General features: G+C 37.6%; 1 protein-coding gene across 23 annotated transcripts in view; it reads left to right on the top strand.

The window, feature by feature from the left end:
* The window catches only part of CERS3 (ceramide synthase 3), a 145,768-nt gene that overhangs the window by 52,944 nt on the left and 75,457 nt on the right, over nucleotides 1-17,367 (top strand). For all 23 annotated transcript variants that reach the window (XM_063794416.1, XM_063794413.1, XM_063794408.1 and 20 more), the window contains 5 exons: nucleotides 2,165-2,279; nucleotides 8,428-8,546; nucleotides 13,059-13,116; nucleotides 13,628-13,678; nucleotides 16,922-17,014. In XM_063794416.1, coding sequence (XP_063650486.1) covers nucleotides 2,165-2,279; nucleotides 8,428-8,546; nucleotides 13,059-13,116; nucleotides 13,628-13,678; nucleotides 16,922-17,014 — 436 coding nt within the window. The remainder of the gene's footprint in view (nucleotides 1-2,164; nucleotides 2,280-8,427; nucleotides 8,547-13,058; nucleotides 13,117-13,627; nucleotides 13,679-16,921; nucleotides 17,015-17,367) is intronic.

The following is a 17,367-nucleotide window of genomic DNA, read 5'->3' as shown; positions in this document are numbered from 1 at the left end:
TTTAACACTTTCTCCTATCTGATTTAAAAGGCAATTGTATAAAACAATAATCTAAATCTGTGTTGATCAGAACACAATTTATAAAGATGTAATCTGTGAGACAAGAGCACAAAGAAGGGGACGGAGAATGGAGTTTTTTAACCCTATTGAAATTAATTTGATATTAATCTGAAGTAAGAGGTTATAAATTAATATGTCAATTATAATCCCCAAGTGAATCACTAAGCAAATAACTTTTAAAATAGTAAAAAACCAAAAAGACAAGAAAGTTAAAATGGTCCATCAGAAAATATCTATTTAACACAAAATAAGGTCGTGATGGACAAATAAACAAAAGGGCATAAGATGTATAGAAAACAAATAGCAAAATGGCAGACATAAGTCCTATTTTATCAGGAATTACTTTAAATGTAAATGGATTAAATAATTAAAGGCATAGATAAAATAGTTAGGAAAACACGATCCAACTATATGTTGTCCATAAAAGACACCTGTTTGTTTAAAGACACAAATAGGTTGAATGTAAAAGGATGGAAAAAGATATACCATGCAAACAGTAACTAAAAGAGGACTGGAGTAGCTGTACTAATATCAGACAAAATGTAATTTAATAGATTTCAGAATTGTTACTACAGACAAAGGACATTTTATAATAATAAAAGGGTAAATCTGTCCAGATGATATAACAATTATAAACATATACACACTTAGCAACAGAGTTCCAAAATACGTGGAGTAAAAACTGACAGAATTAAAGGGCAATCAGGCAAGTCAACAATAATAGTTGTAAACTTGAATACTCACTTTCAATAATTGATAGAACAGCTAGGCAGAAGATTATCAACAGGGAAATAGAAGACTTGAACAATATTGTAAACCAGCTAGACCTAACAAACATCTATAGAACACTCTACTCAACAACACCAGAATACACATTCTTCTCACATGCACAAAGAACATTCTCCAGCATGATTACATATTAGGCTACAAAACAAGTCTCAATAAATGTGAAAGGATTTAGATAGAAAATATGTTTTCCAACCACAATGAAATAAAATTAGAAATCAATAACAGCCAGGCACTGTGGCTCATGTCTGTAATCCCAACACTTCGGGTGGCTGAGACAGGAGGATCACTTAAGACTAGGAATTGAAGACCAGCCTGGGCAACATAGCAAAACCCTCATCTCTTAAAAAAAAAAAGAAATCAATAACAGAAAGAAATCAAGAAATTAACAAATACATGTAAATTAGATAACATATTTCTAAATAACCAACCAGTCAGGGAAGAAATCACAAGGTAAATTTGCAAATACTTGAGATGAATGAAAAAGAAAATGCCATACTAAAACTTAATAGAATGCAGCAATAGCAGTGTTTGAAGGGAAACTTATAGCTGCAAACACCTATATTTAAAATGAAGAAAGACCTCAAATCAATAATGTAAAGTTCCACCTTAACGGACTAGAAAAAAAAATCAATCTAAATTTAAAGCAAGTAGAAGATAGGAAATAATAAAGATTATAGTGGAAAATCAACAAAAACCACTACACACCCAGTAGAATTGCCAAGGCTGACAGTACCATGTGTTGGCAGGGATATGGGCTAACTGGAACTCTGACAAATTATTGGTGGGAATGCAATATAGTACAGTCACTTTGGAAAACAACTTGCCAGTTTTTTATAAAGTTAAATGTATAATTGCCCTACCACCCGTCAATCCTATTGTTACGTATTTGCCCTAGAGTTGTGCCATTTTTTCATATGTTAGAACTTGAAATGGGAATGTAGTAATTTCTTTAAGATAATAACACCAAATAAAACATTTTCTAACAAAATTCCTATTTATTTTAATCCCCGGGAGTCTTTAAAATTCTAAGTAGAACAGCTTATTCTAATTCCTAAATCTTATCTATAAATATGTTTGGATTAACATAAAATGCATTTTAGAATTGTGCAAGTGTTTTTTTTTTTAATTATTGCTTTTTTGTATGGACTGAAACTTTTCTGTTTTGAGAGACAGATTTTGGCTGTACGTAGCCCCAGTGTCAACATAAACAAATGATTGATTTCATTAGAAACCTGAAGTTACAGCTTTAATTTTCTGGTGTCATTGTGGATTTATTCTTAGATTTTGAACTTTTTTTCTTTTCATATTTTTGTAGATTTGTTGCTTCACCTCTAGCAAAATCATTTGGCATTAAAGAGACAGTTCGAAAGGTTACACCAAATACTGTCTTAGAGAATTTTTTCAAACATTCCACAAGGCAACCATTGCAAGTAAGTACAAATTCTTTGCTTTTTGATTTAAAAATCTTCTTTCTTAATGGCTCAATTATCTATAGCTTACCTTGTGTGTGCAAGAAATCTATTCTAGTTGACCAGCAAATGATCTGGATTCACTTGGATTTATTATTTCTTTGTTCTGTTGACAGGTTTAGAACATCCCAAGTGTGATACATATGATAATATAAAATAACAAATATTAACAGTTGAACTATTGTATTTAACTATAGTGTAGAGCACTAATGATCAGTGCCATAATTTGGGAATAAAGGTCAACATTTAATTTTTAATGGTCAAATATATACAAAGTATACAGATGAAGAAATATAATTGTTAGGGCAGAGAAGCCCATATCTGACAATTTTGATGATTGTGGCATCATCAAAATACATTACACACATTATGAAAATGTTCATTGGGGTCGCTTTCATGAGTAGAACTGTTATTTTATTCAAAGCCTCAACATACTCAGAAATATGCTGTGCCCCGACTATTCTCCAGAGACAATTTCTAAGAGTCACAGTTCTCTTCACAATATAAAGTTTCCTTCATTTATGTTGTAGTGCACTGCATGCTTAAATACATTCAGAAAAAGAAAAAAGAAAAAGTTTTTAATCTAATAGTTAAAAAAATAATGTCTAAGTAAGTCTAGTGTTCACTCCAGTTTTGTTATATTTCCACAGTTAAAATGACAGATGAAACAAAACTTCTCCAAAAGTGATACAGCCTCTATGATGAATACAAACAGCTATCCCCAGTAATTTAAAAAATCAAGTACATATGCTAACACAGTTCTAGGATAAATAGATTTCTGAGGGTCCTGAACTTTATTTCCTGAATTAAGTTGCCTCTACTATGACAATTGCTCTAATTTTTTCCTCGTGGTTTCTCTGCACATGAAAGCACATTGAGGTTTGACCACCTCGCGTGAGATATGGTGTCCAGAATTGCTCATAGCAAGTGAGAGCTGGCTCTAACTTGTTCTGCCCTCAGCTCCTGTATTTGACTGCTTTTGTAACCTAGGGATAGTCTGACAAGCCATCTTTGTATGTTTTTTATTCCCGTGTGCTTTAAATGACTGCTATCATTCGTCTAAATCCTTTTGTTACCACTGGTGATAATAATACCTAAGCATCCCTTCATATGTTTCAAATGGGAAATTATTTAGCTGTGTTTAAAAAAAAATAGGGCTCTTTCTGGGTCCTTTATTATCCTTCTTTGTTTGGGAACAACTAACTTTAGTAATACTTTGTATAAAATGGGAAGAACAGTGCTATAATACCAATTCATTGCTATCCTTGCTATTGCTAAGAGCTTCTAGTCAGCTTTTCAGAATATTTAAAATTATCTAGAAAATTTGGTCCTTACCAAGCTTCTCTGCTATGGAGAAAAAATGGCCATGTGACAAAGGAAAACTAAGGATAGCTGAAAAGGTTTATAGGGTGGTAGTCTTTCTTTTTCATGATTAAGATGAGGAAACTTAAGGCCCAGCCAAAGGAAAATGAGTGGTCATTCTGCTAATGAGTGGCTGAATCAAAAGCTAGAACCTGGCCCATACTTCCAGTCCAGTAACCTTTCCACCATGCTACGGTGAGTTCTTTATCTGTAAATGGAATGTTAAAAATATATTTTAAAGACTGGTGCTGTGTTTATAGTAATTATTCTAACTCAACTGACATTACAGTATGGTTTAATAAAGACAGAATTTTGACATTTGCATCCAGTAAGAAGGAAAAAAAAGTGGCTGGGCGCAGTGGCTCACGCCTGTAATCCCAGCACTTTGGGAGCCCGAGGTGGGTGGATCACGAGGTCTGGAGATCGAGACCATCCTGGCCAACATGGTGAAACCCTGTCTCTACTAAAAATACAAAAATTAGCTGGGCGTGGTGGCGAGTGCCTGTAATCCCAGCTACTTGGGAGGCTGAGGCAGGAGGACAGCTTGAACCAGGGAGTTGGAGGTTGCAGTGAGCCACGATTGCGCCACCATAATCCAGCCTGGTGACAGAGTGAGACTCCATCTAAAAAAAAAAAAAACAGTTATATATCACCCCCGAAGTGTTAGCTTCATCTATTGAACCAAAAAGGTGAAGGAATATAAGATTCCTAAATTATATTGCTCTGAGATTAAAAAACTGAGGCAGTATTTGTATAGTATATCAAGATAACAATAATTTGGCCAGCAAAATGTCCATAGCCTAAAAGCACTAGGACTTAGGAAGATAGAATGTAATACAGGAGGACAGAGTTCATGACTTAATAGCAATTTCAGATACAGAAACAAACTCATCTCACCATACCTACCACATTAACCTGGCCAGTTTCATACAGATAGCACTTTGCTTAATTATGGCTGAGGTAATAAGACAAGTTGCTGGGTGGATGAAAAACAGTTTTGTACTGATTCAAGATTAGGGTATTACCACTAAAAAAAAGTATTCAAAACCTAAACAGTAGAATATTGCATTGGTAATATTTGTAGATAACACCTGACTTGATTGAAACAATGGAGTACACAGACCCAAGGATGCTTCTTCAGCAGCTATAGACTGCACCAGGAAAACAAAACACTTCCATGCATATGACATCTACTGTGGGCTGGTTAGCACAGAAGGGTATAACATGGTGTTGATGAGGCCTAAAATACTATACACATGAGCCTCAGTGAGAGTTTTGGTCTGTGATATTGCACAGTTCTCTTATGATTGTATCTATGTAGGTGTGTGTCTGATACATGTGTATGTGTGCGTATCAAGAACAACTTCCAGTTGTTTGGGGTAAGACCAACAACTCTGACCAACAGATCAATTATAGTGCTATAGGTAACATGTACTAACAGTGGAACTTATTATCTAGCCCTTTCCTTAGCAAAATAAAAAATAATTATATATATATGAACTGATGCAGAACAAGTAAGTTCTGGAAGAGATCTGAAGAAAACGTGGCACTGTGAGACTGAACTCAAGCCAGTTACTACACTCAATAAAGGTATTCCAGTGTGCTAGCTTGAGTCATTCATAGATTCAAACATTTTTAGAGCAAAAACCCCTTCTAGTGCTATTTATTGTACAGGGGAGACATGTGAGAGCCGAAGAGGTAGGGTGACTCCTCTACTGGCACAGAGGGTTCCCTTTTCAGTCCAGAGGCCAGGTCTCTTGGCCCCATTCAGCACTCCTCCTTTAGGCCATTCGACCTCTCCTTGAGGCTGTGCCTGAGAGAGACCTTTCCTGCATGTTCCAACCCACTTCTGAATGTTCACAGCAATAGGTAGTGTAGAGGCTAAAAATACAAATTGTGAGGACAGACCGTGTAAGGTTAGAGCCTGGCTCTGTCACAGACTTTCTGTGTGGAGATGGACAGATTAAACTTCCCATGCCTCGGTTTCCTCTTCTGTGAATTGAGCATAATTATATTGCTTATCTCATAGGGCTCTTGTGAGGATCAAATTGAGTTAATACATATAAAGTGCTTAGAATAGTGCCTGGCACATAGTAGATGCTCAGTAAAGGTCAGCTATTATTATTTGTCCATTAACTTTGCGCCTGTCATGCACTGACTTCCAAAGGAGCGTGTTTAAGCATGTCTTCCTCACTCAAGGGAATTGTCACTTTGTTTCTTAATCATGCTTGTTTTTGTTCCCATGACATCTTGCACTATTTTCTGGTCATTACAGATGGTCAATAAATGCTTCATGTTTCACACATTAATTCAAGAAAACACTTTTAGACACTTTTGTTTGCAAGGAGTTTTCTCTCTTAATAATATCATAGTGCATGAGGCCAGTATTGATAAGACTGACTTTCAACTACATTCTTCTGTACTCCAAAACAGAAAAAAAAAGCTTCGACTCATAAACAGTTACTGTCTTCTATATATGTTTATTAATAATTCATTGGGCAATTATTTGCAGAAGTCATGGGAGAATAAAACTGAGTTGTTCTAAGGTCTGAGAACATTCCAGAATAAAGACAAGGACTTTAGTTTGTTTTGCTCACTACTGAATCTCCCACACCTGGATGGTGCCTGGCACCAGTGCTTAGAGACTCTTTAAATCCTTTCAAATGAATGAATGACAAAACACTTGAAATAGTAAAGCTAGGCCCAGAGCCCCTTCGGTCTGAGCACACAGAGTGTAGTGCAGCAGCATGCCAGAATATGTCCTGCTGTGCACCAGCCAACAGAATTTGAATTGTATTCCCATGTTGGGGGTCTGTTCGCGTTTGCAAATTATGTTAAAAGTAAAGGAATACTTTTTTCTTAAATGATTTGTAGTCCCGGGTTTCCTTTCTGTGTTTGGTCATAAAAATCTCTAGCACTGACACAGCACTCAATAGTTTCATTAGCACATTCCAATCCCTTGGTCCTCAAATCATCCCTCGGAGGTGGGTAGCAAACATTCTCTTAATATCCCATTTTCCATGGGGGTCAAAGTGCGGTGCTTACGCCTACATAGCTAGGAGGTAGCAGAACTGGATCTTCTGTTTTCAGCTTCCTGCCCTTCCTACCATATCCGATTGCTTTGACACTGCAGTGTTCTTTCCTTCCTGCAAGGGAACATATAAGATAATCTAGCAGAAGCTATCCAGCTGGTCACAGACTTTTGGGTATTCAGCCATCTGGCCCACAGGCAGGCTTTATTTGGCCCTCACAATACTCATCCACAATTGGTTTAAATTTACTTTGAGGGATTGGTCAACATTTTTAAAAACCTAGTGATTTCTCATCAAAATCCTGGGTCTGCACGTTTTCTCTGGAAGCGTCAGCCAGATCTTGGTCATACCTGGCCTTTTGGGACATGATGTGTGCTTCTCTGCCTGCTGTATCCATACAGCTCCCACTTCTTCCCTCAGCACTGAAGCTGAAGGTCAGTTTTATGCCATTTTATTTTTCACAAAATAGAATTAAGAGGAAATGGAAATGTTTCTTTTATTTATTTATGTATTTATTTATTTAGAGATGGAGTCCTTCTCTGTCACCCAGGCTGGAGTACAGTGTCACAATCTTGGTTCACTGCAACCTCTGCCCCCAAGATTCCAGCAAGTCTCCTGCCTCAGCCTCCTGAGTAGCTGGGATTACAGGAGCCCACCACCACGCCCAGCTAATTTTTGTATTTTTAGTAGAGATGGGGTTTCACCATATTGGCCAGGCAGATCTCGAACTCCTGACCGCCTTCTCGGCCTCCCAAAGTGCTGGGATTACAGGCGTGAGCCGCTACACCCTGCCAGAAATATTTCTTATTCTTACTTGGGAAATAAGAAATCAAGAGGGCTAGCATTTTTTATGAGCATATTTCTTTGTGGACGTGGAGGTTACCATAGGTTTAAAGTACAAAACTTGCCTATGTTAAAATCCCACTGTGAAACAGACCTGGTCCATTTGGTCATTTATGTTTCTTGTCTGGCTTGGGGAGACTTTCGAATTGGTAACATTTGAACAGATCTATCATTCATATTGTTTCCAATTTTAAATCATAGCCTACAACTTCTACTTCCCAAAAGAGAAGCAATCATTATCATCATATTTTGCAATTGTTATTTTTGTTATTGAAATTATTTTGGATTAGTTTGAAATAGGCTCTCTATGTAATTAAATGTAAAAGTGGATGGCTAACACTGGTTTGAGTTTCTCCTGCATTATCTTCTGGAGCTGTCAGAAAGATCATGTGAAATAACAAAATGCACTAGCCTAAGTTCTCGTCCACACTTTGCTACTAATTTTAGGTTTTGGACAAGTCACTGAACTTCTTGGGGCTTCAGTTCCCCATAGGAAAAATGAGGAGATTGGATTTTATTGGATTTGATTTAAACTATGCTACTCTACCTGGCGCCTAGGAAGTCCTAAGCACATTTTAGCTGAACAAGTGAGCTCACACATGCAACTTGAATGCTGGGTTGCTGCCAGCGTATGGAGAATTGATCTTTCTCAGTAACTTAGAGAGCTGGGATAGTCACATTTTGTTTTTTGGTATGTGTGCATGTATGTGATTCCATAAGCAAAAGAGGTAAATTCCCTGGCTCCAGGTCTCATGACGGAATTTCTCTCATCCCCAGTACCGAGGCTCTTGTAACTCAATCTCCGTCTCCTGTCTGCCTGCCAGTCTGACTCTGTTCTTTATCACTCATTTATTCGTTTCATCCCTTTTCAGACTGATATTTATGGACTGGCAAAGAAGTGTAACTTGACGGAGCGCCAGGTGGAAAGATGGTTTAGGAGTCGGCGGAATCAAGAGAGGCCTTCCAGGCTGAAGAAATTCCAGGAAGCTTGGTAAGGAGGATGGGCCAAGCTTTAGGAATGCTGCCGTCCTATCTGGAGCAGAGTGGTCCTTGCAGAGAGAATACTGCCGGAGCAGCAGAGGGAGGGTTCAGACCCAGCTCTGCCACCCACCGATGTGGTGTTTTAGGCTCCTCACATATTTGCCTTCTCTGCTTCCTCCACTCCTTTATAAATCAAGTAAGCTCTGAACTCTATTTATCGGGCCTCCCGAACCAGAATAGGTTCAGACAGACTCCCACACTATGAACTCTCTAAGATGAACAGGAGATGTTATGTACTCAGCCTGAAACCCAGAAAAATCATAAAAATGTCTTAACTGGTGTTTCTCTTTTCTTAGGGTCAGGGTTGGCCCTAGGTCACCAGACTTTATCACCTGTATCCAACCATCACAACTGTAAGAGCAGAGAATGTCTGCAAGGACTTGTGTTCCCTCTCAGAACACTGAGAAGGCCTCTCTGTGTGGCGTGGCTCATGACCCCAGCCCTCCTGTAGGGTGCACAGCCCATCCTCTTGGTTTCCCAGGATTTTTAGTAGAGGTGGTCAGGAGATCAAGACCATGGTGAGACCCCGTCTCTACTAAAAATACAAAAAATTAGCCGGGCGTGGTGGCGGGCGTCTGTAGTCCCAGCTACTCGGGAGGCTGAGGCAGGAGAATGGCATGAACCCGGGAGGCGGAGCTTGCAGTTAGCCGAGATCACGCCACTGCACTCCAGCCTGGGTGACAGAGCGAGACTCTGTCTCAAAAAAAATAAAAAAAAATTAATAATAATAATTATTATTATTATTGATCCTTCTGCCAATGATGTGAGACAGTCAGGGAAGTTGGGGCTATCCTGTTTCAATGAGAAACTGCACATCCATCTAGTTTAAGGGTCTCTTAGGTGTTTGAATGGCTGTTGCATTCAGATCTTCTGACTCCTATTCCGATACTATTTCTTGTTGTATCATACTGCCCCTGGCACCTAATGCTTACCTCCCAGCAAGCAGAGGATCCTTAAATTGAGTAATATTTGGGCATCTGGCCATGTCAGTAAGCCTACTAAAATTCTTCCAGAGTTCAGGCTGGAGAAGGGAATTTTGAGTTACCCTTATCAATCAGTCAGGCAATGCAGAGGTACAGGTTAGTATCTTTTCTGTGCGTAGCACTGTCCTAGATTTTGTGGCGTTCTAGATTTTAAGAGGGGGGTAACATGTGAGTCGTGGTTACCGGCCTTAAACAGTGAATTAGGGAGGCCAGATTATCACACATGAAACCACAACATCTATTGTCGCGCCACCCCAGTGGCACGTGGGAGTGTACACCAGCAGATACAACATCATGTTTAGACGTGTCGTGGGAATTTAGAGGTGATGGCATCAGCATGGCTGAAGTAGTTAAAGAAAGGCTTTCTAGAGAAGGGAAGACATAGGTTGGACCTTGAAGAATGGGTCAGATTGCCAAAAGAAAAGAAAGCAGGTTTAAGGCAGTATTTTCAAGTAAAGCAAAGACACAAAGCAGGAAATTATGCAATATATTCAGGACACAGTAAGTGGGCCCATGAATAAAATTTAAGCCTTATCTTATTCTTTAGCAATGTCACATGTTTATTCTAAGTTAAAAGTTATTATGGACTAGATAAACAGACTAAACCTAGTGCCATGTTGTTTAATTGTACAGGGACTCTGCTTTTTAAAAATCAGCTGTGGGATGTGCTACAGAAATCATAGCATGAGTTACCTAACCTCAAGCCTTTTGAAAATCTCCGGGCACTTATTTCTTAACACCAGCTCCTAAAATTACTTTCCAACAGGCAAAAATTCCTTTGTAACATCCAGATGGATGAGCCCCCAGGCACGTTGAGTTCAGTGTATTTGTTCCTTGGTGACTTTCTTTCATGGTGACCCTTGTGCCCTATTCCACAGCATTCAGGATCTTAATACGTAATGGGCCCTTTTTTTAAAAAAAAATCAAATTCCACATTAGCTGACCACTTTTTCATTTTAAAATACAGATTTCCACCTAGCGATAAGAAGGAACACCAAGTCCTTAGGTATCCAGGTAGGAGAACTCCTCAGTGTGGGAGAAAGGGCTCTCCCCGGCTGGGTGCATGCGGCCTTACCCTCGTCTGATCCGTGCAGTCCACGGCCCACTCTATGCAGCGTCCCCACCACAGGCCTCCCATCTGGCCCCGGCAGTGTCTCTCAGCACTCTGCCCATTCCTCCCTGGCTGCACCCTGCAGTCCCTCCTTTCACTATCACCATCGTTACCCAACCAATTCGTTTCTGAATGGTTTTTCAGTGGGTTTTCTCTCCCCCCACGTTTATGTTTATCTCATTCTTTCCTGGAAAAAAATAAAAGAAGTTTTACTCTTAGGTGAAACTAGTGAAATGACATTGACAAGGATATTATCATTCATCTTTTCAGTGAAGTGCAGCAATTCTCAAACTTTTCGATGTCAAGACCCCTTGGTCTCTTAAAAACTCTTGAAAATCCCAAAGAGCATTTGTGTGTGTTATACCTATTGGTATTTACTGTATTCGAAGTGAAAACTGAGATATTTATAAGACAGGAGACTACACAAGCGCGCGTTTCATCAGTGCAATTTCATTCAGAGCAATACTGTGATCACATGTCACATGACCTCGCTTGTGAGAGAATGACAGGAAAAAAAGCAAATAATGTGTTAGTAATATTCTGAAAATATTCTGACCTCAGGGTTCTCTGGCACACACTTTGAGAATCCCTGGTTTAGGGCTTCTCTGAGTAGGATTTGTCCAGAAACAAGTGAGACTTGGCTGTACTCTTGGATCTGAGTATTACTCCTCAAACTTCCGTAAGTTTTATGATCTTTCTTAGCTTCAATTTCCTTTAGGATATTGGCTGTTAGCAACAGTCTGTGAGAAGGGACTAATTACAGCATCGGCTTCATAATCTTGTGAAAAGAAAAATGTGACATAGCGCATGTGTGCGCAGCACCGTGCCCGATGGAGCTGAGAAATCAATAGATGCTTGGGAAATAAACACCGGGAGAGCACCCACACTTTTGGCTTCATTTGTGGGTTGGCTGGCCTTATCATCTCCTATATTTTGTGGGTTTTGTTTGGACAAGATAATCCAGGGAGCCAATGAAATGCTCTCAGCAAATCAAATGAGTGCAGTAAAGTTTCAACTTTCATTTTGTAAAATGTCTTTTGGATATTTTTATGGTTCAACTTTTTGACTATTGAACCCTACTTTTTTCTCCTATCAAAACAAGCCATGAAGAAAGACTGTCGTCTAGCTTAGGGGAAATGATAATGTTCAGGAAACACTCCTCGATGCAGAGTCCAAAGACCTGCACTTCAAGTTGCAGCTTTCCTCCTTCTTAGCTGCATGGGCTGGGGAGATGGCTTCATTTTTCTGATTCTGATTTTACATTTACAAAATGGGTATTTATCTACGTTCCTATGTCCTATCTTACAGGTGTGTCAAGGAAAGCACTGTAAGGCCTTACACAAAGATAAGAAAACATCTTATTTTAATATTATTATTTCTCCAGCAATCATTAGATAAAATAGACATAATTTTTAAAAACTTTTTATTTGGAACGTTGCAAGCATATATTAAAGTAGAAAGACTGCATAATGAATTAAGTGTTATTACCCATCACCAGCTTTAGTTGATCAACTCAAGGCCAATCCTATGTCCTCTCTATCCCCACTACACCTCTCCCCTACCACAGATAGGTTTGGAAGCAAATATCAGACACTGTTATTTCATTTGTAAGTATTTTAGCATGTATCTCAAAAAGATAAGAACTCTTTATTTTCAGCATAATTGCAATATCAGTATCTTCTTATAATTTTTTATTTAATAAAAGATTTTTACTTAATAATAGCAAATATTCAGTGTTTAGATTTCCCTGATTGTCTCATAATTTTCTTTACAATTTCTTGATTTGAATCAGCATCTAAATAAGATCCATTCGTTACAATTTTTTGATGTGTCTTTCCAGTCTCTTAGTCTACAGGTCTTTCTCCATACATGAGGAAAATCTTCTCTTTCAAAACCTGCTTTTAGGAGAAAAGAGTAAAGTCTGGCCACATAAAAACCTTTTAACTGGGAATTAAATGGGGATAAGAGGAATAATTAGACTTATTAGGTTCCTTCCTGATAATGCTAATATCAATCCACTGTTTATTGTGTGCCTGGAACTGGGCTAGCCATTATAATCAGAATAATGGCTGCCATTTATTGTTGCTTACTTTATGCTAGACCTGTTATCACAGATTTTCAGTTCTTTTCACATTTTGAGGTAGTGTTCTTATTCTCATTTTACAGGTAAGAAAGTCAGGCCTTCTGAGGTTACATGATTTACCTAAGGTTGTAACCATCTAATAAGTGGGGCAGAGCCAGGATAGAAACTTTGATTTGTCTGACTCCAGAATGTGTGTTCTTTGTAAAATCTGCCATACCTAATCATTTTCTCCTCAAATCTCAGTTACCTTTACAAGGGAGTAAAGATTTTTCTTTCTTTTGGCAGCTGGAGATTTGCATTTTACTTAATGATCACTGTTGCTGGAATTGCGTTTCTTTATGATGTAAGTTATCTTTTTATATCTTCGATTGGAATTTGTCTTTAATTTTTGAAATTCTTGTCTGTGAATTCCTTTAGGGTATAGTACTTTCAATAAGATAACCAGTTTTAGAGATTTCTCTCAAGATTCAAGATTTGTCTCAAATATTGCTACAGATATCTCAAGATTTTTTATTGCTACAGAAGCAATAATACAATTGGTTTAGAAATAATTTGGTTCATACAGTTACTTGTTTGAAACCATTTCCTCTATGAGACAGCACTATTTACTTATCTTAGATTCACTAGTAGTGAATTTCACAGAGATGTTATATAGGAATATGTAAGAAATACTCTACAGAGGGAGAAATACGTGCAATAGAAGCAAAAGAATATGGCAAAGGTCAATTTCCTGTGCATCTTTGCCTGCTGTAAATGACATAAGGAAGAGCTTAGGTTTTCTGCCAAAATTGACCTTTGACACCGACAAATTTATTTTTCATCTGTTGGCTCTTTTTTTTTTTTTCTTCTTTCAGAAACCTTGGCTATATGACTTATGGGAGGTTTGGAATGGCTATCCCAAACAGGTAAGTCCCTTATAACATATTCCTCCCCTTACTTCAACACCAAGATCCCTCACATTATCTCCTTAGTTAGGTCTTGGTCCCCTGCTACTCTTTGTTCACTACTATGTCATCCCTGGCACTTTTTCTACTTGAGCTTCCTTATCCTTATTGACCCTCATTTGTCTCATTCCTTTAGTTTGTTTACAGTTAATGTAATTACATATTTGGGTTTAAATCTACCATCTTACTATTTATTTTTTACTTGTACCACCTGATGCATTTTCTTTTGTACTCCCTTCTTGCTTTTCTATGGGGCAGTCAAGTAATTTAAAAAATACTATTCTTTTTCATGCCTTATATTGACTTTTCAGTTACACATGCTTTTGTTCTTCTAGTAATTATCTTGGACATTACTGTATATGTCCTTGACTTATTACAGTCTGATACAAATCGGTGTTCTTACCTCTTTCCACTCACTGAAAGGTAATTAGAATACACCATACACCCTCCTCCTTCAAATATTTAAAACCTTAGAAGTCATTGCTATTATTGTTTTGTAAATCGGTCAAGTTACCCTTTTTGTGCTATTCCTTGCTTCCTGTATTTCCATGTTTCCATCTGGGATTATTATCCTCCTGTCTGAAGAAGTACCTTTGCTATTTTTTTTAATGGTGGGTATGCCAGATTTTGTTTGTCAGAAAGATGTAATACTGCCTTTGACTTTTAAAGGATATTTTTGCTGGGTATAGAATTCTAGATTAGCAGTTATTTTCCTTCATTTTAAATGATGTTATTTCATTGTTTTCTAGATCTCATCAGTTCTAAAAGAATGCAGCTGTCACTTTTAGTTTTTCTTCTTTGAACATAATGCCTTTTTTCTCTTTTTGGCTGTTCCCCTCATAACACAACCCACGGTGCGTGCAGTTATCATCTGACCTTTAGCCCTATGGGGATTAGGGATGGAAGGATTGGCCCAAATACTGATACTCTGGCTACTGCTATTACTGTGAGTCATAAACTACATGCTGTCTACCAAGGTGTCTACTATCTTCTACCAGCGTTCATGGAACTTGTGGCAAACTAACTTGTTAGCTTGCAACTAGGGTAAAATGTCAGACACTTCACTATTCTGGATATTTTCTACTTTCCTGTTGTCCAGTTCACTGGTACTTTTCTTAAGCCATGTCTAATCTACTATTAAACACATCTTTTGAATTCTTAATTTCAGTTATTATATTTTTTGATTCTCAAATTTTTATTTTATTTTTTAATGGATCCCAGTTCTCTACTGAAATTTTCTTTTGAGCTGTTTTTGAAGTTATTTTAAAGTCAAAGTCTGATTAGTCTCATCTCTTGACCACCTGTGGATCTGTTTTCTCTCTTGCTTCTGTCTCCTTATGCTTCATAGCTTTTGATTAAATGACAGACACTGTATACAAAAAAGTATAGATGGTCAGGATGATATTATCTTCCTTCACAGAGGACTTACTTTCACTTCTGTTAGGTGTTAGAACAGGGCAGATCACCTTTAATCCTTGATTGAGCTGATTCAAGGTAGACTTCAGTCTTTGTGAAGGCAACTATATTCACAACTTACCCATATTCTAGGGTATTCTTTTTCAATGATTTCAAATAAAATATTACAGTGCTTACCATGACTCCTTTTCCTTAGTCAACCTGAACACCAGTTTGCTTCCTAGTACTCTGATATTACAGCCACTACTGCTTAACTTCTGCTGTTTCTTAGTCTCTGGGCTCCATACTGCTTATAAACTGGCATATGCAGAATTTATGATATGTATAGGATGGTCTTCTTTGAATTTATTCTTAGGGCCTACAGTACTTCTCAAGAAACAGGATTCACTTGAAATAAAGGGTTCCTCTAGTGCATTTTTCTTCTCTTTAGGAACTTGACTCCACAGGTTCTGGATGCCCTACTTGCTCTCTGATGTCTTCAAACAGACATTCTTTCTTGTCCTTTATCCAGATTTTTAAGTTGTTCTTAATAGGAGGATTAGTCTCATACAGTCCTGTCATAGAATAAAGCAGAAACGCTGTCTCATTCTTTTATGGCCTTATCAAGGATGAGGAGTTGACCAAAAAAATTCGTTATACATTAGCCTCAGCATTAAGGAATTCAATAAAATTAGACAATAAGGGACCTAAGAATTAGCTAGACCAAACCCCAGGCTTATCATCTTCTGTCTCCAACTTACTCATATCTTGTCAGGTGTATCAGTTATCCGTTGGTACATAACAAACCATCCCCAAAACTTAGTGCCTTCAAACAACAACCATTTATTTTCTCTTGATTTGATTGTCAATTTAGGCTGGGCTCAGCTAGGCAGTGTTTCTGCTCCATGTGGTGTCAACTGAGTTCATTCATGCATTTTCAGACAATTGGGAGGCCGGCTAGGGAATGGCTCAAGTCTAGGTGACGTCATTCATAGCATTGGCGATCAGCACCTTGATTCTCTTCTTTGTGGCCTCTTCAGCAGGATGGCTCAGGTTTCTTACATGGTACTTATAAAGTCTCTGCATGCATCACATTTGCTTATGTCTCCTTGACCAAAGACCAGGATCAAGTCCATAGTCAGTGTTGGAGGAGACTGCACAAGGGCTTAGATATCAGAAGGCAACATTCATTGGGTACACTAAGTAATATAATGTCTCAACTTAGCTAAAATAAACACCACCACTCCCACTATAAAATTGTTAAGAAAATTCTAGCTATGAAAATTTTATTGTTTTATTCAGAAGATATTTTTGGAGTTCTTAAATAATTATGCATATTTTATTACTGTCCCATTTTAGAATGGGCTAATTCTGACCACCAGCCTGTCACCAGAAAAGAGATTAAGACATCAGATTTTGAGTAATATTCAAGAAACATTAATCAAAGTAAATTGTAGGACCAGCAGAAAAGACTTCCCATTGTTCCTAAGTAAAGATTTTTAATTTTTTAAAAAATTTAAACTTGACTCTGAATAAACTGAAGGCATTTACACCTGTGGCAGTTGTATTTAATTTTTTAAACGAAACATTCAACTTGGGTTTGGAATACTTGTCTCTACCCTTTTAGAAATAAAATGCCTTGAAATATTATCTTTAATTCCTTCGTTGAAATATAAATTGAAATATCAATCAATGTTATTTTATGGAATCTGGTGGGATATAAATAGGTATAAAAGGAAGTTTTAGTGCATTAAAATGAGTTGCTTCTATGATGGCATTTAAAGTAATGAATACTCTTCTTTTCCTCAGCCACTGCTGCCATCCCAGTACTGGTACTACATTTTAGAAATGAGTTTTTATTGGTCTCTGTTATTTAGACTTGGCTTTGATGTCAAGAGAAAGGTAAGTGTCTTATTTACAAAGCTTCTTTATCAGTTTCTTCAAAAATTCCCATCTCCCTGCCCCAAATTCTAATCTTTAAGTTGTATTTTTCTGTGTTTTTGGGTCAAGTTCATTGCTTTTGTGTGCTTTATAGTACATAAAATATTGCTAATTATACTCATGCTTTGGTGCCTTGGTAAACATTTGTAGTGAAACATTATAAAAACTTTAACTTTGAAGCTCCACCTCTGTTCAATAAGAAAAAAACATTTCCTTTATATGTCTGTTTCTTGGGAATTTAATGTCCATCAGTGCAAAGAAGAAATATGTTAGTAGTATTAATTCTGCAACCACATCTTTTAGTTGATTGCAAA

The sequence above is a fragment of the Pan troglodytes genome, chromosome 16, assembly GCF_028858775.2.
Source record: "Pan troglodytes isolate AG18354 chromosome 16, NHGRI_mPanTro3-v2.0_pri, whole genome shotgun sequence".
Lineage (NCBI taxonomy): Eukaryota > Metazoa > Chordata > Mammalia > Primates > Hominidae > Pan > Pan troglodytes.
Note: the sequence above shows the minus strand (reverse complement) of the source record. Positions and strands in the feature narration are given on the sequence as shown.